Raw genomic sequence first — 23,011 nt, forward strand, 5'->3', positions numbered from 1 at the left:
AATGTTAAGATTCGTGTGTAACTGTTACTGTGGTACATTAAGAACCATGCGTTTTATTTAAAAGGAATATGATGCCAGCGGTGCCTTACTCCAAACAGGTTACAAATATTGAATGCCATCGTGTCCCTTTATATGCAAAATACATTCATAAATGTATATTTAAATTCCACACCAGTCCCCTGCCCTGTATATTTCGAACGTTTAGTTCGTATGTGATTTATGAAATCTAAAGTAATATTACGAGCCCATAAGGCAATATATGCTGTGGCCATAGGCATAGTTAACATTAACCACTAACTTGATATCGACTTGATATTCACCACTGTTATGATTTCACCAAAAACAACATTTTATTTATTTATTTGTCTGTCTTATTGCTTTCCGATACTTTGAAACAGTATTATGTTTCCCTAAATTAGTAAAATATTAAGAAATGGCATATCCACTACAAAAGACGTCTATGTTCTGCGTTGATGTATTGACTCGTACAAATGAGTCCCTCCCTCTGTCTTCTGACATCATTCAGGCAGAGTGTGTGCCGGAGCTGAAGAGAAACGGAGCAGGGGGGCATGCTGTCAGTTTAGCGTTTGCCAGGGGGCGCTTCCATCGATGTCATGGGGATGGATACAAACTTTTTAAATGCTAAAACGATGACTCTGCTTAAAGATTCCAACACAAGTTATCAATGAAGATGGCTGAATTAAACGGAAAGTAAACGTTTAATCCCTTGTCTACCCCCGGTTTTCCTCATGTCTTCGGACAGAATGTTAAGTTGCAACTTGTGGAGAACAAATCCATTTACGAGACCTTTTGAACTTCAGGCAAGGTTTACAATGAATGTTTAAAATATTTTTCAAACGTTGTCAAAGTAAGTGAAAGAAAAAATATTTACGGGCTATAAGCAACAGTATGCGTTCACGCAGAATCTTGTAACTGGACGGTCCAAATAAGGTAAGTTTGCTCTTAATCCTGTGATCATTGTAAGATAACATTATGTTTCAAAATGTCGCTTTAAAATGAGCTTATGGGTTGCTATATAATAGGAATCATAAACCAGGTCTAGCACTCTTGCTCCGACCAACCAAGTGAATGTATTTATGTTTTCATTGATTTGAGGTCGCTCTGGGTAAGGGCGTCTGCTAAATTAACGTAATGTAAGTAGGAGCAACTAATAGGCCCTATAGGCTACGCACGTAAATAAGACACTAACTCGCGTGGCCACCAGCATGAGCTAACCTTGTTAATAGCTGTGCAAATGTAATTTTGTTGGACATTTTAAGACTTCAGGTTGATTGGCTCCCACTCAGAAACTTTGGACAATATCAGTGCTACATTGAAAGAAAAAGGGATATTTGTTCACTGTTATAGGCTAACCGCCTTTCAGACTCAATGAGCCAGTCGTTTGGATGTGCCTACTAAATTTCAGAACCATGAAATGGATAGCTCAAGTTCTGCAACCTGCAAGCAGTATGCCGTTCACTACCGAAGCCAGTGACGACGTAAGAATATTAATTTAATTGCTAAATAATGCTTGGTTTTTATTTGCTTATCACTTTTATTAGTATTCTTGGTTTTATATGAACATTGGACCACCGTTACATTATCTCTGTTTTGCCCCTAAATCTAAGGCACAGTGGCAAGTCAAAACTGAAGACACCCAGTTTCTGTCATGTGCGCCTCATAAAGAAGGATTGAAGTGGTGGAAGACTCTCGTATATCATGCCAGCTGAAAAGTTTTCCGTATAAAATGAGTCTAAGGTAACCACACTCCAGAGAAAACAGTCTCCTGGGAAATTATACTCTATGTGTTCCGAAGTTGAAAATCTCTGCTCCACGGTGGAAATATGGAACTGGACTTCAACGGTCGGTTCTCCTTAAGAACCACGTTACTCTGTTGTGTCTTCTTATGTAAGTCAAGTAAGTGTGTTTACTTGTTTCGCGTCTGTGTCACACTGAACATCAATTCTTGGTGATAAGAAAAGCATGGTTGCAGTGCTGGCCGAGCTGGTTTTCACAACTAATTTTTAAAAATCGGCTCAGATTCTTTCATGAAATACGTTGCATGTCTCAACCCATCAACGTTCCTATATCCACCTTCAGCCACATATCACATGCGACGTATTTCATGAACAGTAGCCCATGTGATTATACAACATATCTATTTGAGGAATTTTGACGAGTCATCGACAGCGCAGTGCACTTATTTATTTATTTATTTATTTTATGTATGACACAAGTTAAATGTGCATGAGAGATGAAAAAAATAAAACAAACCCCACCCAAGGGCTTATACAGAGACGTTCCCCTAGCAAGAAAATGCAAAACGATAGTTAACCAACGACTGAAAAAAAACATTAAAAGTAACATTAATAAAACTACATACAGCAACAACATAATAAAGACAAAGAGACAACAAAGACACAGGGGAAAAATAAGGAGTGGTTACATAGACAATGAGGTGTTTTTACAGATTTTTTTAAACAATGAGCCTGAGGTACAATGAGATGGTTAGGTAGATTATTCCAGAGGGATGGTCTTTGGTAGCGAACAGTGAACTGACCTTGAGTTGTCCTAAAGTATGGAGTGAGGAGGTCAGATGAATTCTAGTGGAATAACTGTGTACTTGGTTATTGGGCAAAACACATTGTGGAAGCTACTGGGGAGGATATTCATCCTGTATTGGAAAAACAAATAGACAGATCTGGAAAACATTAATGTCATAGATGTTGAGGATTATTTTTTTTGGAATAAAGGTGCAGAGCTGGCGAGTAGTCCAGAAAAGGTTGATATCCTGACAAATTTCTTATGTAAGGTGAAAATATTTTTGAGGATTGTCTTTTAGGTTCTCGCCCATACAATGTTGCAGTATGAGAAAAGGAGGATATCAGGGTGTAGTACAAAGTGGTAATAATTTCAGAACATGCCTAATTTTGATGATACCACCAACATTCTAAGCAAATTTATTGGAAATATATGTTTTTTTCAAGTTTGTTTCAAGTCATCAATCAAAACACCAAGATTCGTGATGTTAGGAACTCTAGTTAGAATATTGGCAGCCATAAACATTCTTCCCACAGTCTATTCCATGTATATTCTTGGGTAGAAATAGCATGTAAGAACTTTTTTTTTTTTTTTCTTTTTTACAATTAGGAACAGTTTCTTGCTTTGAAACCAGTGGTGAACTTTATTTAGTTTTGGTGATTAAGCTATAGTAGTCTTTATTAGTCTTTATCTTAGATAAAGCTCATCAGCAAAAAGGACAAAGAACATGCTTTTGGAAATTAAATACAGTTCATTTATATATCAAAAGTAGCAGGGGACCAAAGATGGATCCTTGAGGTAAACCAAATGTTAGGCTCTGATTCAGAATCCAGAACCATTCCACAAGCTGTTTGCGATTGGATAGCTAACTTCTGAACCACTGTGATTCAACACCTTTAATACCATACAACTGAAGTTTGAAGTTTAGTGTTTTCCTCTAAATTCATATTGGTGGGTGTAGAGACGGTATGGTCAGAAAAAAATTGGTGAGTCTATTATACACTATTCTTTCAAGTACTTTAGGAAGACATGGAAGAATAGACTGGTTTGTAGTTGGAAAAGACAGAAGGATCGTCTGCTTTAAACACTGGCATGACTTTGGCCCATTTGAATTTGTCAGGAAAGCTGCCACTTTAGAGAGAGTTGTATAGGATATGCAGAAGAGGTTTCCATATGATAGGTAAGCACTTCTTGAGAAGACTGGGCTTCAGTCCATCTTGACCAGCTGCATATAGTTTGAGTTTGTTAATGATGTCATAAAACAAAAATGTCATTAGCCCTCCCAATCAGCTTAACGTAAGCTTCACTGAGAAAACAGTATTCCAAGGGAAGTCATAGGGATATGTGATATTACACTAGCAAGAGGGTCCAGTATTGACAAAGAAACTGTTAAATTCATTAGCTTGGTGGGATTTCAATGGGATCTGAGATCAGGTCATTATCATGCCCATTTTTAAATTCATGACAGGGGCTGGTATTTCCTTATTATGGTATTTCCTGGTATTATGCCTTATTCCCAACTTCTTTGATGATTGTCGAGGTTTCTCTCATGTCTTTTCTGGATTCAGCGAATTTAGTAAGATAGCGCTGTCGTTTGGCAGCTCTGATGAGATGATGCAATTTATTTCGATAAGAGGAATACAACTTATGTTTCAAGGGGGAGGGGTTAGTAAGATATGCTTTGTAGAGCATATGTCTCTGATTGATTTTTTTCAGCCCCTTGGAAAGCCCTTGACTTTTTAATTTGTTTCCTTAGTTTGATAGGTTATCAAACAAGCCTTATTGAATTGCATATTGGAGAATATATCATATGCTTTTTGAGCATCACCCTCACATTCAACAACCAGTCACAACACTTTAAATGTGTTTATATTAGACTGTAGATTCTTAGAGGAACCTCCCAAGGAGGCTGATTTGTTCAGCGTTCCCCCTTTTGCTGGCTCATCAGGCATATCCATAAAGCAGCGACGCTGACAACCAAAGTGGGATGAGTGTCATGCACATCTGAGGAGATCAGATAACAGTGGTCTGACCAGGAGGCATGAGGTTTTCTGCAAACTGCCAACAAAGCATTTACACGCCTCCCTTTGTGCTTTGAAATTCACCTCCTGGGGAAGCTTGGGAAGCATCCACAAGATGTTTTGGGGCGCTGGTCACCTATCACCTCTCGTCACAAATCAGATCTTGACTACTCTGTGGCTTTGATCTCCACCCAAAATCTGCACAAGCCTTACAGTAATTTAGGAGAGAAAAAATATATACTTTATGAAATGTCTGGATTTTACCTGACATAGCAGCAAAGCCAATAGGTGTTACAAATGAGCCCACCTCAGGATTAGAAAATCTTCTTTTAATTTCAGCACATTTGAATGTACTATTTTAATTCAGTTATAAGGAATATTGTGAAGATCAAATATATTGCCTATAAATCCCCATTGAACCTTTCATGCATTTTGTATTAATGCCAGATTTTTCCCAAATTATCTGCTCACCGTACTCTACAAGGCTTGAGGAGTACATTAAATTTTTAAAGCAGTTTTTTTTTTTTTTTTTTTTGCAAATACTGATTTGTAATATTTAACATCTTGTTTCTTGTACATGACAGTCAGGTGAGAAGTATTTTGTGAGCTGGCAGTCATACCCCATGGTGCAATAAAAGTAAAAGTGACATACTTATTGTGGTGCAACGATAAAATAGACTAGCTATCATAATAGCTTAGCACTTACATCATACATTTTTCATGACTATTAATGACTCTCACAATTTCTTTTCCATTTCAAATTGCTCAGATTGTGCAGATGTTTCTAGTTGTGGCCTCTTAATTCAGGCAACATGGTTCTCGTATGCATGGCTACATATGCATCTTGTATGTATTCTTACGTGCTTTAGGTATCTCCTAACACTTATGCTTATTGCTTATTGTTTGTCTTTACTTGTGTTTGTAGCCAGTTAATTGCCATAGTCATCATACCAATATTAATGTATAACATAATTTCAGTACATTCCTATCAGCTGGACTTGAGAGCAGAATGGCGGTCTTAATTGGTATAAGTGTTTTATGGTATAAAAAGTGTGACTAGTTCAGGATTTTGAGAAAACAGTTGTTTAAGCTATTAAAATAAAAGTGAGGCTGCAGAACTATGGAAGGTTAGCATTGATCATATTAACAGATGTTTGTTTATGTTTATTTACCTTCTACTGGGATGAGTGCTTTTTGTGGTATTCTATGCCTTTGGCCCACGTGAGATTATTTTTTTTTTAGTGCACAAATGTGTGAAAATGTAATGTTAACTGTGAACCTGATAGATGAAAAAACTTTTTTTTTTAAATTAAATGTTAGATATATATTATATTGTTGTACCCCATATTGTAGTTATGTTTCTAGTGTTTTTACTATAACATGAATTGTTAACTCAGAAAACATATTGTATCAGCTGAAAGACAATATTTGATCAAGATATTATTGCGCTAATTAAATCATTAAGAGCACACATTAATTTAAAGCACACTGTAAAAAAATATCCTGAAAAAAACATCAGTGTTGCCAGTGAAAAACTATTTAATGAAGGAAAAAACAGTATGAATCCTGTTACTTAATTGTATAGATTCTGTAATTTATGGGATTGCAATTGAGTTATTGCCATTATTCAGCATGACTTAGTTTTTTTTTAAATGGTGAAACCCTGTAAATTCAAACATTTTACTATAAAAATATAGTTCTTTTTACAGTGTACTGCTGGGTTATTGCAGGTAATAGTATGGTGGGTCAGGCCACTGAATGTGTGCTATGTGCAGTAAATGAAAGTACTCCTTGCAAGGCCTGTGGTAGGGGGGCGATCTCGCTCGGCCAAGCCTGCTGTGCCTCACTCAGCTGCATGCACTTTTGCTGGGAGTAGCTCTTCCTGGCTGATGTTGCTAAACCTGTTTGGCTCCTAATGTCCTCAGAAAAGGACTTTAAACATCTTGTTTTTATAGAGTCAAACTGCCTACAGGTTACAATATCAGCTAGGTTATGTACAGTAGGTATCTCAAGCATGCTAGAAAGATTTAAGTGGAACTACTGTACAGCATTCCAATTACAGCATTACAACATGGATTTTGAATTCAAATTCTAACCAGCAGGATTGTTAGAAAGACCACATTAACATATAATTGTTAGTTGAAACCATATAAATGCATGTGTGTATTCACACAAACGCATACGCTTGCTTTTATGGCATCCTGGTCTTTTGGTGTCTATGCTGACCTTATGAAATGCAAACATTTTTTTTTTAATATGCAATGAATCAATCCATACAAGCACACTGTGAGATGAAAAAAGTATTTCTGGTGCACAGTAATAAAAATTACTTATGACTTCCAGCGTTGGTTGTGCTTAAGCCTGTGTACAAGCCTGTTCATATGACACATGGCCCAATTTGCAATGCAATCACAACAGTAGGCACACGTCCTATTATTCCTGCTTATTTAAACTGATATGATGGGTGAATAAGTTATTCTCATAGAACTGTAGTGTCTTAGAATGAGTAAACATTAACATCCCTTTGACATTTCACAAGGGTGAATTAAGAAGCCTGACCTGTAACTGTTGTCCATCCTGACATCGTCCCATTTTATCGTGTCATCCAGGCTGTGAATTTATTCCGACATCATTGCTCTTGCAGTTAGCATCAGCACCAATATAGGAAAAACATGGTCTAAATAAATTCCCAGTTGGATTCTTCTGCCTTCAAAAATCTGCGCAATAGATTTACTGCTAAGGCCTGAGTGACACACAATTACAGCCGATCAGACTGATTAAAGCCCGAACAGTAATTATGGACTGAGGAGTTGCCGAGGTTCTCTAATTAGATGTGCCAATAGTGTAGTCAACCTGTCAACATGTATTCACGGCCACATAGATTTCTGTTCCTTCTCAAGTAAGATAAGGTTCCCATCAACAGGGAGAACATACTAACGAGCTAGCAACCAGACTTCACATAACAGAGCGTATCATTCAGGCAATAAATAAACTGATAGATTCATACATGCAGTGTTATAAAATTACCATGAACGTGCTGTTTCTTGGTACATTCAAACACTTTCATTGGGGTTTATTTGAAATTATTTATTGACTGCTTTCAGAGAGTGATTCCATCTGGAGGGTTCAGAATTTTCAGCAACTTTCAGTTCTTGACAGCATATAATTTAGGACACAGTGTTAATACTAACAGCATGATAGTTGCAACTCCTGAAATAAATCCTCTGAGACAATTTCAGGGGCATTCCATTATGTAGTACCGGAATTCTTTACATTAGCCGGGGCATGCTCATCTCAGTTCAAAATGTGTTTTTACACCAAGGCATTTCAGCATTTCAATGAAAAGATATAGTTAATAGTACAATTAACCAGAAGCAGTAGAGGAAAGTGTTGTATTGTTGGATATTTTGTAGTTTGAAACTGCAGCCACCAACATAACATTAAGTAATCCTGACAATATTGCTTAACACCCTACTTCCTACTTCAAACATACAGTACATGTCTTAAGTGTCTGTTATTGTCTATGTTATTATGTTACATGTAAAATGATAGAGGCAACGTTAAGGTTAAAGAAGGAGCAGATGCTATGAACCCACACTCTGAACTGGACAAAGGAGCATGGGCTCCCCCATTTGGTTTTGTTCTTCCCAATATTTCTTCCGATATACCGTCTGTTTTTTTCTTGCCACCATTGCTTGCTTTTCCTTTGTTTATATATGGTCTATGGCATGAGCAAAACCTAATTGGACAATTTAGGAATTCAGAAATCCCACCTGGACAGATATTGTCAATCCATGAAATGATTAAATGTTTGGGGAAAAGGAGGATTTTGGTCAGCCTATGCATGAGTCCATCATTAATTCACAACAATGGCATGGCTTACTTAAACTAAACTGAACTGACCAATATCTTTTGGAGGATTAGTAGGGCTTACATACGTTGCAGGTGACTTTTTGCCTGGTTTTTGCTTCGTTTCGAATGGCATAGAACCTGTACTATTTCCAAATTCACACATTCATTTTATTTTGAGGTTACCTAATGGTATATGGAGATAACTAATGCAGTTAATGCATTCAACCTGCATGTAGCCATCGTTTTATTTACAGCCACATGATTAAAATGAAAAGATTGTTCAAGTTCAAGTTGTGTTTTTTTCTTAATTCTTCTCATTACTTACAGGTGTAAGAGAAAGAACGGAAGGCAATACCCTGGTACTACAGAATGGCCAAAACAATTAAAAACATGAATTAACATGAAAAAAAGAAAATAAAAAAAAGACGATGAATGATAAATGTACTGTAAAGTAAGCATTTTTCCTCTTTGGGAGGATTTATATCAAAGTTAAATTGGACAGCTTATGATCCAGGAAAAAAAGTTGATTGGCTTTTGAATGGGTTATGATTTTTCACATTGCTTGGGAAAGCCCTGAAAAATAGAAAATCTCTGTACGCTGGTCTGCATCTATGCCATAGACTACTCTGACACCAAAATTTCAGTTGCTGACACACCCACCTCTCCTCCCACTTTGGCACATACTGTAGCAAGTCCCCAAATTACCAAACCGGCTCAAGTGCATCAAAAAAGGACAAAAATGCCATGTCACCAGTGCAACCACTCATCATACACCATGCACCAGCCCTATAAAATAGAGCCCTAAGTGTCTTTCTTATTCAGTAATTGCTAACAGAAGGGTCCTCTTCAATTTGAGAGAACACAATATGTCCTTTCTTCTTTTAGCACTGAGCTGTAGCAGTAAAAAAGGCCAATAGTATGCTGGGATATATAGTATTGAGTATAAATCCAATACTATCTAGTCTGTAGGTAATCAGAGGACTCATTTAGTCAGGAAAATGGCGAGCAATGTTGGGCTGAATGGCCTGTTCTCGTCATTATGTTATGTTATGTTATGTTTATAATGAGATGCCTGCTGACCAATGTGTTCAATGTTTTGTCCTAGCATTCTGTTTTGATAAGACACACTCCCATGCTGAAGATGACCTCTTCAAAAAGCTCTTCATTGGCTACAACAAGTGGTCAAGACCTGTGCCTAACATCTCCGATGTGGTCATCGTCAAGTTTGGTCTCTCCATCGCTCAGCTGATTGATGTGGTGAGTTGGTACAGATTTTTTGTCCAATTATTTATTTATTATTTGCTGATGGAAAATAATATTTTGCAGAATAGGTTTTCAGGCCCAACCAACTAAAGTCCCACCCTTTTGGGTTGCCTCAGAATATTGACCCCTGTATTCATTTCCAATAGCATCAATCAGACAGTTTAATTTTTTACAATACACTTCATCTGCACTCTATGAAATAAATGAATCCATTGTATCTATTTTCAGACAACCAAAGTGTGGACCAAAATATTGTCTTGGAATAGCAGACTTGAGTCAGTTCAGAATATTGTAGCCAACAATAATAAAAAAAATTTGTTTCCCTTATTGAGAAACCCCAAATAATTGGATTTTCCTTACCAGGCTATAGAGCCCTGCACTTGCTGTGCTGGTGTCCCCAGATGCCACTCAAAGACTGAGGACCACAACTGAACTTCCCCAACATAGAAATATACTGAATGAACTCAGTAGTTATGTTTCAAAAAAAGCTCTTGAAGCCTTCAGACTGCCCAAGACTGAAATCTGAGAACACTGCTGATTACTTCCATAGACTCAAATACAGTGCCTTTCATAGCATACTGTACATGGCTATTTAAAGGGTCATGACCAGTGGCCACCAATTTGTCTCCCCCTATTTTCTCACACGGTACTTCAGTCCTCCGTCAGCTAGAGGTCACAATAGCCTCTTTGTCAAAGCCCTTCTCAAACAATTGTCTCATTTGCACCATATCAATAAGTTTAAGTTTGTGAAGTAATTGCCACTAATTTAGCACAGACGATTATTGACAGCAATGTTCACAAGGGACACTCATGCGTTACAATCAGTTTGATTACTTACTACTGTGGGCATGCCATAGTATTTTAAAATGTTGTACAGGGGCATGATAGAGTTTTGTTAGACAAATGCACACATTAATAATGAGAACAGTTATATAATATTTAACTTGAAAAAAATAGTTACATTAAAAAATGAATTAATGACTATTTAAATAATCATGGACTTTAAATAGAATCAGGTGTCTTAGTTCTTCTAAAACAAAAAACTGCACCCACACCGGCCCTTTTCAGATGAGATTAGAATCTCCTGCTTTATATGGATGCATTCTTCTTATTACTGCAGTGGTACTCAATCCTGGTCCTGGAGAGCCACAAAATCTGCTGGTTTTTATTTAAAAAATTTACTTAAGGTGTGACAACTGCTTTAAGTGATCAGTTGCTGTGCCACTCAAGTGCTTAATCGCAAGGAAAGTTGGTAGACCCTGTGGCTCTCCAATAGTGAGGACCACTGGCACAAAGACATGCTTTTCGCAGAATTTGAACTTCCATCCATGTTCCCTTTCCTTTCTGACTTAACTCATATTAGATTAAATAATTATTTTTTTATAAATGTCTCAATTAGAAACTCAATTGTACGATTAGTCACTTGACTGTGCCATTGGAATGCCTATTCATTCAACTTTTATTTAGGTCTCAGAAAACACATTGAGGGTGTGAGCCCTCATTTGTAGTGGTGCTAAGATTACAACAACATAAAACAAAAATTACTATAAGATTAAAAATAATAAAATGATTGTTAAAAACTTTCAAAAAATAAAAAGTTAGAATCAAAGATTTAAATGTTACGAGAAGATTCAGTATATAATGCAAGTCATTCCAGTTGAAAACAGAATTGTGAAGGTTATGATCATATTTCTGTAAGTGTCCAAAAGGAATGAGCAAATTGATTTGTAGGAGAGGTTGTAAACTGTTCCATGAATGTGGCACACTAAAATCAAAGCAGTCTTTCCAAGTTTGGTCCTGTCTCAAGGTACTTGGAGCGTGAACCAGCCTATAGAACAACTTAACAATTAAGTGATATAGTAACATGATCATTTTACAGAAAGCGCACACATGCAGAAGGGTATCTCTGAATGCTCAACGCATCAGACCTTGAAGAGGATGGGCAGCAGAAGACAACACTGGGTTCCACTCCTGTCAGTTAAAGGAGTACCATGGTGGTTGAACGTGACACTTCCCAGTTGTCTTCAGGCAACAACAAAACAAATGTGCATAATTTTTTTATTCTTCAGTCATTTCAATGTACTTTAAAACATATTTCTCTAAGCCTAAATTTCCCACTATAAAAATTCACCCGAACCGTCTGGGCGTGGTAATGAGAACTGTCAGTTAGCTATGATTGACAGACCGTGCCCCGTTACCATAGCTACCCCCATGATACGCGCTCTCTTTTGGGAGACTGAATTTTCACAAGCTAGCTAGCTTAGTAGTATATCAAGTATCGATAGGTAGCTAAGGTAAGGACGTTGACTTATATCCAATTATAATTTTTGCTATCTAGCTAGCCAAGTTAAGATAAAAGCACAACTTGTCATGGTTTTGGCTGATGCCACCATTTCTTTTTCTTCATGCGCCTTTTCTTCAGTTATTACGGCCATTGGTTTTTCATGCACCTTTTCTTCAGTTATTACGGCCATTTGAGTTGATTGAATTATACACGTGCAAATTTCCTTTTACTATTTGCACCTGTTGGTGTTCTATTTAAACCCTGAGCAAGCCGATAAGCTTTGCTTCAGTGTCACTTATGTTTCACGAAAGCCGGTATTCTGTCAAGCGAGGTAAAGGTAAAGGTAAAGGTAAAGGTAAAGGATTAGGATTGAGTTGCGATATTGGATTGTTGTGGCTATAAAATTAGCACAACAGTCTTTAGCTTTTTTAGATTGTTGGCAACCAGTTAGTGCCACAATCTAAGCTCAGTATTCTTTCTTTAGGGTTTTACTTTTTCAGCCTCGGTTCGAGGTCTGTTTTCTTTGAGTTGCCCCGTTTTCTGCTCTGGCAGTTTTGTTTTATTTTCATACTCCTTAAGCTTTAGTTCTTTTTTTACCCAGTACGTGGGTTGTGTAGAGCTTTTCTTTGGGATACTCTCCCTAAGGAGTATTGTTTTCCTTTCCCGTGTCTCTTGAGACTTTGTGGCTATTTTACCTCTGGTTAATAGCTTAAAGAACCCCCCCTGTTCAGTCGCGGTTGGTCTCCCAAAACTCCAACTCCATCACACAACTATAACGTCCTCATAAAAGCAAACTAGCAAGCTAATGTTATCGATAACATTGCCTTATGAAAGCAAACCTCCTAGCTAGCTAACGTTAGCTAGCTAGCTAAATGAATATAACCAGAAATAATCTAAAGGCACTCTAATTTAAGTGAACCTAACTTTAGTCAAATATTTGCATTGTCTGAACAGCAGGACGGTGTGTCCTGTCAGATTTCTTTACGGGGCGTGGAAATGGGAGTGGTTACTGTATTCGTGACGTAGCAAAAAACTTTCTCAACCGGTTGAAAATAGGACGATGAATTTAAAACGCGTATTTCTCCAAAAATACAGAACGGACATATTTAATACTTTGCTCATTGTGTTTCTTCAATGCCTCTTGTGCAAATAGCACAAAACCGAGAAAGTGTGAAAATCACCATGGTACTCCTTTAAAGATGAAATTATATCATAAATATAAACTGTAAACAGCTCTGCAGCCAAAATGGATCCCTGAGGAACACCTTTTGTTATTGGTAAATACTTGATAAGGATTAGTGGGGCTTTTATAGATACTAACGAGACATACTCTAGCGTTTTTCCATATTTATTATGGTGCTACACCAAAGGTTTTTGCTGGTAAAAGAAGAGAAATGCAGCATCCTTAAAATTGGCATGTTTTTGGGTTTAATGCATATACATTTTAGAGCGTTCTGATGGTAGACCGAAAAAATATGGGTGACAAGAATGGAAATGTATGCATATAACCTGCTGCAGCTGATTTATTATGGCTAGTGGCCCTTGTGGCAAAGGTAATTGCATCTGTTTTTTTAACATCTGCAAAAAGCGGATGTTAACTTTCCTGCACAAGACAAGAATGGCCATTCTTAAGAAGAGACTTTGTCAGCAGATTAGAGTTGGGGAGGGTTGCCATGAATGTAAATTTTTTGGATTTCGCTCATTTGTTCAGAAAAAATTGAGCTGAGCCCTATGAAATTTTACTTCAAACAGCTTTGACATGTCAGTAGTCATTAACAGTAGCTAAATTAAAATGCTCTATAATGTGCATACGCAGCTTTTTTATCAGTACAAACTAATGTTAATCAAGGAAACACATTTCCATTGGTAATGTAAGACACATCCTCAGATTGTGACTCTGCATAAACATTGATGCACGAGCAACTTCGTAACTTAGCATGAATTTAGTTGTGGTAATGTCCAAATAGATGAGGAAAGCTGCTTTTGGTTGTTTCTTAACACCCAGGTAAGCTTTTACAAAGCAAATAGCCAACCATACAGACCAACTGCTGTGTGCTTATTATAAATGCCTGTGACCAGGCAGCTCTTTCTTTTTCCATTAATCACTTGGAGCATCCAGAAGATGAGGATATGTAAACGCAGCAAGCAAATGAGCAGAATACATTCAACATTAAACACTGAACTAACTTAAAGTCAAACATGTTAATGAGTAAAAATTAATTTATTTAATAAATATTAAACACCATTTAAAATGCTTAATGTCTCCCAAAAGGACACTACATGTAGATGATTTTCAACACTATGTATTGTCCCGAACCTTCAGACCTCCCTGGTTACCAACCCTCTCGTTTTCTGTTTCAATGGCATTCTGGTAAACATATAACTACAAACCACACATTGTTTGTTATAGCAACTCAGAGACAGTGTAAGTGTTATGGCTGTTATTGCATTTATACAGGTCATGATTTTTTGGCTATCTAGATTCCAGCTCAAATACATAGAATACACTCAGAACACCACACTAACTTTTCAAAGGCAAGTAACTTTTTTTTAAATGATGTATGATTTGATTTATTGGAAATAGAAATAAAGCCTTACCACAAATATTACTTCCAGAACACATTTTTACTGACTCAAAGACAGTTTTTTGGAAATTTTTGAGAGGCGGTAGAGGTTTAAATTGCACATGTGCAGATCTTAAATACTGGTAGTGCATTTATATGAACTTGCTGTGGCTGTGCTTATTTACATAACTAGCCTTAGTAAATACCCTGCTAAATTGAAAATATGCAGCAATGGATAATTTTTCAGCCCTGACAGTAATTTGTGGCATGCTTAGTAAATATGGCCCAAATAATGGATATTTCCCAATTTCACAGATTGTTGTGTCTCAGAGAGGTCATTTTGGAACCAGGCTCAAGCATTTGAATCAAAACCAACATTTTGTATTCTCTGCAAAAGCAAGGGGTGGTCAACAGCGTCAGATGCTTTAGTGTCAGATCGACAGTGTCAGATCAACAAAAAGTGCAGCACAGTGTTTTCTCTTATCTACCACAGAGGCATTGCCATTTGTGACTGAAGTGACAGTGGAGATGGTACTATGCCCTGCTCTAAATCCAGATTGATGAGGGCTCAAAATAGAATTTCTTTTGAGAAATACTTTAATGCCATTATTTACAAGTGATTCCAAAATCTTTACTAGGCGTGACAGTTTGGATATTGGTTTATAGTTATTAAGATTGCTCTTATCTCCTCCTGTGTGTAAGAATGAAATAGAGAAACTACAAATATAAGTTACTTGCTCTGAGATAAGTGGAGCAGAGTGCTAAAGGAAAAAAGTCATCCTCGCCCAGTGATTTTGTGGATTAAATATCTTGGAGAGCCACAAAAACTGCATTGAAAGGTATGGGATCTAAGTTTAATTGAGGAACATGGTTTACAGCATGAACATGATCATTGGTCGTATGAGGGGGTTCTGTGTGCTCAAGGTGACCCACTGCTGAAAAATGTTTACTAAAAGCTAAACAAATCTCTTTATGGTCATATATAGAACAGTCATTAAATTTGAGTCAGTAGCAAGATTTTTTACATTTTATGTACTACCTTTGAAAATTGTTTGAGTAAGAGCTATACAGGCTTTCTGCACAGAGGGTGTGCATTTCTTTATAAGTTGTCCGAATGCAGTCCAAACGGATGCATCTCCAGTGCGTCTAGCAAGAGACCAAGCTTTGTTCCTTGACATGAACAGAGTTGACAGTTCAGGGAAAAACCAATGAGTTCATCGTTTACGCTAAGCTTTTTTAATTGCATGCTTATTGAAAATGAAAAGGATCATCATTGCATCCTGTATGAAAAGTTTTTTTATAAAATAATTCAAACCCTTTTCTGGTTTTAAGAGTATGTGGATTATTTAGGCAGACAGAGGCCACAGAATTTACAGAGGCTGGGGTAGGTTCAGGCCCCTGCCAGAAAGAGATAGTGTTGTGGGGCCCTGTGGGGACCCCTGGAGGATAACCATTGAAATAAGTTTAAATCCCCACAGGTCACATGGTGGAGACAAACAAGTGGCCCTTGCCATTACCTAACACGCATCATTTAACATTTAGTCGTATTTGAGTTTTAAAATAAATTTTACATTTTCTGGAAGCAGCCATTGCAGATTGAATTGAACCTGAGGGAAATCTCAAAAGACGTAAATGGCTATTATAAAGTTGATCAGTTTGGTATGTCCAGCCAAAGTTTCTATTTTCTCAGATTCTCAACCTCAGGTGGGTACACAGTTTAAATGCAATGAAAGATAATTTGCTTGAAAGCAGGTTTTCAGCTCCGCATCAAATCCCACAGCAGCTGCTTGCTCCCAAGATTTCTCAATTAGGATATTACATTGCAGATGGTGCTGGCCACACATTTCAGCGAAACTGACCTCTTTCTGAACCCCTCCCTCGTTTGGATGGGCCCCAGCTGCCTGACTCATCTCATCCCCTTTCATTTCTGCTTCCCCGCAGGATGAGAAGAACCAGATGATGACTACAAACGTGTGGCTGAAGCAGGTGAGCTGCCAGGGCTTCCAGAAGGTTCAGGCTGGCAGGGACTTAAATGGCCAAGCTGCTGACAAGAGAATGCTAGTGGCGGGGCTTTTATCCCTCACGTTCGATCAAGCTGGCCAAAGCTTTTGTGCTGGGGTACATTTAGGTTACCACTCACAAAAAGCTAACGAGAATCAAGTGGATGCAATATTCAGTGTCACTGTAGCACATTATATATAATTGAGCACTGTTCATCCAAAACCTCTATAATGTTTACTCATTTGTTTTATGTGCATATAGATGAAGGATGATGCATATTTAATTGCTCAACACACTTTATTACCTCAGTTGATTACACAAGTCTGTAAAACAAATACCTGTGAATGTACTGTGAAGACAAAAACAGGAAGTATATCTATTTTTACCTGTGTGTGTGCTTTATGTCTGAATAAATGCATTTGTCTCACGTTTGCCTCGCAGGAGTGGAATGACTACAAGTTACGATGGAAGCCCTCAGACTTTGACAATGTAACATCTATCCGGGTGCCCTCTGAACTGATTTGGGTCCCCGATATTGTCCTGTACAACAAGTGAGTCTCTGACCTAACTAGTTAGGATTTTAAACCAGGGCTGCGTCCGAATAGTCAAAAAAAAATTACGTCCTATGTCTTTTCCTAACCACTTTTCCTTGACCTCGATGGAAAACATCATGAGGTCAAGGAAAGATGTGAAGGAGAATTAATAAGGACTTAGGAAAAGACAACCGCGGTGCTAAGAGAATCCGACTGCACTTACACTAGGCCACATAATTGTGTGACGGCGGATGTTATTGACATGGGTCTGCTGTGGTGAAACTACAATGTTCCAAAGATGGACTACTAAAAGCACATCTTAGATACTTCGCCCCGTGCGTTCTTACCGTGTTTCATGCAGGGCAGGCTATATAAACGTGGACAACCCGGTGAAAAACATTACTTCATTCCAGGAATATAGGCTACCAGTCACAAAAGTGAAACGAAATGGTTGTCACATTGAGAATGGTTGCTCACGCTCACCCTCCTGTCCACTCATATTTATCGTGAATCCCAATTAGTATGATTGTATGAAAATAATTGTTAAATTTATGCAAGATAGGCATAACATGTTAGGCCTACAAATCTACTATTGTACATATCATCAAAAACGTCTCATATCCATTTTTCTTGAAAGACAGATCACTGTGCTATGGTTAATATGCTGATTATGATCTGATTATAAGCCTATGCATATAATAGCTTAAGAACCACCACACAACTCAGTCATGTTGTTCGTTTGTTTTCGTGAACGGCCGAATGGTGCATCGCTTTAAATGTTGCTACTGCAAGAAATTGTGGGACTGCATTATATACTTTCTTTTCATAATTCTTTTCACTGGATGGTCCAGTGTCCCCTATGCTAAAGGAGATAAGAAAGGAAGCACTTAAGCACCTTTCCTTAGCATTTAGAGAATTAGAACAGCTCTTATCATGGCTGCCACTTAGATACTTCCGGGTCATTTCACTCAGTTAGGAACCTTCCTAAGCAAAAAACACTATTCGGACACAGCCCAGGGTTTAAACATTTAAGATGACCATTTTTCTAATAGAAGTGTATATACAGATGTACCACAAATAATCTCGGTAAGGTAGCAGATGTGGATGTGATGGCATTGTATTTATGACTGGTGAGAAGCTTAAAGGTGAAAAGGTTGAGGTGAAAGGCTGCTCTGTACTGGTTATGCAATATTGATCAAGCTTTTGGGAAAACAATTTTGAACACAGTTTGAACAAGTGTTGTGCATGTGTTTATGTCCAAATATGTATACAAAATGGCTTAACTTAGAAATGTGACTAGAAATTGGTTTTATAAGGATTCTATGTTATGTATTGTTTAGTTGTAGAAATCTGATATTACAATACTTATAACAGATATATTTTTTTGAATATGAGATCATCAACACTATTACGAACTGATTTTAGAAGAACATCGTTGCAAGAATCTGGAAAATAACTTTACTCTGCCATCTAGTGGAAACATTTAAAAGTGTACTTTTACTGCCTTTCATTTCAACATGACAGAAACAGTGCAGCACTGAGTCATGACTGAAATTAAGTGTAACATGAATAAAATAATGACCATGCTAATCAAATAATTTTTTATGAAGTTATAATTAAGTATTGTTCATTGTTTTTTGTTGCAAAACAGTGCAGTGGAGCTGCATATAAATTAGGAATGTATAATTGGGAATATGCTGCATAGGTCTATAGGTATGTGCAAAGTGTAAGATTTGTCCACTTTTCTTTTTAAAATGAATGCATGACAATGTAAAGCCTAAGGCAAATTTACACTTTTCGAGTGGACAATAAGTTCATATTGTAATGTAATGACTAGATTTGTCAAATTGCACTGATCTTTGGGTTTAAAGGAATTCCACCTAAACATGATTTGGTATTTTCTGCTTTATACCAAAATCATTGGCGTAACCTGTATTTGATGTGGTCATAATCAAATGCAAAAGATCATTTTAAGTATTGATATCACTTAATTTCCTTTCTCATAACGTAAAGAAACAGGAGGTGCTTTTTGAATTACAGAATACTGTTTAATGCTGACATTAACTGTTTAATTGTTTTCTCTATATTTATAATTATTAATATTGCAGATTTTTAAGACATAACTGAAGAGTTGGAGTTAGTTGTTAGTTTCAGCTGAATTGTGGCCTACTAAATTTGGGGAGGTGTTATACCGTGGTTAAATTGTTACTTGTGGTGAGGCCCTGTACATTTTCTGTTGTAAAAGTATTACACTGAATGTGACATGTTACTAATTTGATTATTGTATTATTCTTGAGGTGAGGACCAACATATTTAATTATGATTTTTGGCTAGAGTTCCCCTTTAATGAGATCATTGCGTGTCCTGCAGTGCTGATGGGGAGTTTGCTGTGACCCACATGACGAAGGCGCACCTTTTCCACACGGGCAAGGTGCGCTGGGTGCCCCCCGCCATCTACAAGAGCTCCTGCAGCATCGACGTCACCTTCTTCCCATTCGACCAGCAGAACTGCAAGATGAAGTTCGGCTCGTGGACCTACGACAAGGCCAAGATCGATCTGGAGCGCATCGAGAACACGGTGGACCTGAAGGACTACTGGGAGAGCGGCGAGTGGGCCATCGTCAATGCCGTGGGCACCTACAACACGAAGAAGTACGACTGCTGCCACGAGATCTACCCGGACATCACTTACTTCTTCATCATCCGTCGGCTGCCGCTCTTCTACACCATCAACCTGATCATCCCCTGCCTGCTCATCTCCTGCCTGACGGTGCTGGTCTTCTACCTGCCCTCCGACTGCGGCGAGAAGATCACGCTCTGCATCTCCGTGCTCCTCTCCCTCACCGTCTTCCTCCTGCTCATCACCGAGATCATCCCCTCCACCTCGCTGGTCATCCCGCTCATCGGCGAGTACCTGCTCTTCACCATGATCTTCGTCACGCTCTCCATCGTCATCACGGTGTTCGTGCTCAACGTGCACCACCGCTCGCCGGGCACGCACACCATGCCCCGCTGGGTGCACACGGTCTTCCTGGAGCTCATCCCGCGCTGGCTCTTCATGAGGAGGCCTGTCCCGGACGAGAAGCGCCGCCGCGTGCTCCTCCTGCAGCACAAGGTGCTGCCCCCCGCCGCCCAGCTCAGCACCTCTGAGACCTGGCTCCGGGAGACGGACGTGGACTGCCGCCATGGCGATTCGGAGCTGGGCGGGGCCCCGGGCTTTCCCTTCCCCTTCCCCCTGCCGCAGAAGCCCGCGCCCCCCCAGCAGCACCGCTCAGGAGCCAGGGTCAACCCCTCCCAGCAGCACCCCACCAAGATGGACAGCCCGGTGTCCAAAGAGGGGTTCACGTTCTCCCCCAGTGTCCTGCGCGCCCTGGAGGGGGTCCACTACATTGCGGACCACCTGAGAGCCGAGGACGCTGACTTCTCTGTGAGTGAGCCAATATTAAATCGCCATGGTTCCACAGGTCAAAGCTGCGGCTACGTCCGAATCCTCTAAGGTTTTCCTTCACCTATAATGTATAGGCAGATGACAGCAATATGGCAGAAACATCGCCTAGTCAATAAGCAGTCACTTAAGATCAGTGAAATGATGAAAGAGGGAAAGGAGGGAGGATGCTGCTTCAGTGTTCAGGCAGGACCCATTTCAGGCACTAATCACTTTATGAAAAATGGCTTCCACACCAGGGACGCTGTCAGCTTGTGTATTACTGTTTGAATTTACCGATTGAGCTAGTAAATTATTACCTGAAGTTTAATACCTTCAAAAGACACTGTATAATCATAAGTATTCCAATATATCATATGTATCGGGGTGTCCAATCTTATCTGAAAAGGGCTGATGTGGGTGCAGGTTTTTGTTTCAGCCCAGCACTACAGAACGCTGATTCAACTAATTAACTAATTGTGGCCTTCAATGAAGAAATTAATAAGTAGAATCAGGTGTCTTCGTGCTGGGCTAAAACAAAAACCTGTACACGTGTACAGACCCTTTTCCGTTAAGATTGGACACCCCTGATATATATTATTTTTTATTTTAGTGAACACCCATCCTTAAAATATTAATTTCATTCAATTAATTTCAGTCACATTAAAATCCATAAAAGCAGTAAAATCATCTCCAAGATTTCAACTGATATTGTGTCCTGTTTCACTGTTCCTCAGGTAAAGGAAGACTGGAAGTATGTTGCCATGGTGATCGACCGCATTTTTCTGTGGATGTTCATCATCGTGTGCCTCCTGGGCACCATTGGGCTCTTTTTGCCACCCTGGCTGGCAGGCATGATCTAGGGCAGCCCCATCAGCACCCAGACACCACTGTCGCTGAGAGCATGCTGGCGTTGAATGTACTCCACTATGTAGCAGGGAGTTTGCCTGCAATTCAAGTTAAGGGACTTACTTTTTTTAAAGTACTGACTCTTGCTCCTCCCCAATCCCTGCCTCCCTGCCAGAGAAATGGATCCTATTTTTCAGTGCAATGGTATAAAGTATAATAAAGAGTATGAAAACGAATGTATTCAAAGTAAGTGTGAAACATATTCCTTGGTCTAAATTGCTGTCCTCTGTATCTCTCTGTCATGGAGCAGAAACTGTGGTCACATTGAGGATGTAGCCTCATAAAAAGCAGAACTTCTTTTCTGGACTGACATATGTACCCTAACATTACCTCCCACCCTTTTTCAGTCTACTAAAATACTGGTACCAGGATAGGCCAGGCTAATGCCAGGCTGATATACAGAACTGCCCTTTCCTAGAGATTCTGGTGTGGCACAGCACACTAAGGTGTCAGCAGTGCAACTGCTCATTCAGTGAGTGGGGACATAGGGTGCAGGGGCCACGGGTGATGGCTTCAAGCCAGTATAGAATGCTGCAATGGCACCCTTCAGCCCAGTATGGCATATGCCAGAAACAGCTTTTAGTCCAATGTGGCGCATGCCAGAGTCTGCCCAATTACAGCATGTGCCAAAGACAACTTTTGTTGTAATATGGCACATGCCAGTCATTACTTTTGAGCAATCCAATATAGCACATGCCAGATACGGCCTTTGGTCTAATATGGCACATGCCATAGATGCTTTGTCATATTCAAGGATAATTTGTTAGTATTGGTGGCAATGCTGTGGGAAAAAGACGCTTGGGATAGCTTACATGTATGCGTTTGTGTGTTCAAGGTATCTTATTTAGGGTGAATTACTATTAACTTGAGTATGATAAAAGAACAAAATTATAGCTGAGACTGTTAGCAATTTAAAGATCTGTGCTCTAGCCTCTCAACCTTTGATTGAACACGCACACTGGTTGACAAAACAGCAAGGACGCTTTGGTGAATTGCCTTTCATGTATAGTACATGTTTAAATTATTTTGCAAATCAAAAAATAAAAATATTTTTAAAATGCAGCAAGCAAAACATGAGCATATGCTTTGACCCATACCATATAAATAATGCTGCAATACATCACTAGGAAATCAGAGTAAACTGACTCAGTAAATACATGGGTGCTTCCAGATGGTTTGAGCTTCCTTTAAAAACCCCCAAAACACTATAACTCACCTTGCTGATGTAATTACACAGATAATTGGCAATTAATCTCTAAACCGAGAGGCAATAATGTTAGTCTTTTTTGATCGCTCCTTAATTTAATTTCCTGAGAAATTATCTGGACAAATAGAAGTCAGGAAACAGGTCAGGAACTGTACTGATTGGTGCTCATTATGTATCAACACAGCTGACAATGCCATTTTCCTTTCATGGCATTACATCAGTCAACCTGTCAGTACTGTCACAAACAGCTTTCTAAGCATAGTTTTATTTTACAAGATTGTCTTTATGTAGTGTAATGACATCTGCTTCTTGTCATGCAAACTGGATAATTTCATGTTTGTGTGCAAGCATTTATTCCAGGGTCAAAACTTCCATAAAAGCTTTTTTCAGTAGGGGGTGCGTTTGAGTTTTC

At 38.7% G+C, this 23,011-nt stretch overlaps 1 protein-coding gene across 2 annotated transcripts; it reads left to right on the forward strand.

Moving 5' to 3' along the window:
* Window positions 1-1,294: 1,294 nt before the first annotated feature.
* chrna2b (cholinergic receptor, nicotinic, alpha 2b (neuronal)) lies at window positions 1,295-22,991 on the forward strand. Of its 2 annotated transcripts, none has more exons than XM_064339173.1 (7): window positions 1,295-1,499; window positions 1,629-1,917; window positions 9,520-9,671; window positions 16,467-16,511; window positions 16,968-17,077; window positions 19,430-20,486; window positions 21,221-22,991. In XM_064339173.1, exons 2-7 carry the CDS (start codon window positions 1,845-1,847, stop codon window positions 21,344-21,346), a joined length of 1,563 nt encoding a protein of 520 aa, XP_064195243.1. In that variant the 5' UTR covers window positions 1,295-1,499; window positions 1,629-1,844; the 3' UTR covers window positions 21,347-22,991. The 2 variants fall into 2 exon arrangements, with proteins under 2 accessions (XP_064195243.1, XP_064195244.1); XM_064339174.1 differs by having other exon boundaries at window positions 1,629-1,908.
* The last annotated feature ends 20 nt before the right edge of the window (window positions 22,992-23,011 follow it).

Source organism: Anguilla rostrata, chromosome 6, assembly GCF_018555375.3.
Source record: "Anguilla rostrata isolate EN2019 chromosome 6, ASM1855537v3, whole genome shotgun sequence".
Taxonomy (NCBI): Eukaryota; Metazoa; Chordata; class Actinopteri; order Anguilliformes; family Anguillidae; genus Anguilla; species Anguilla rostrata.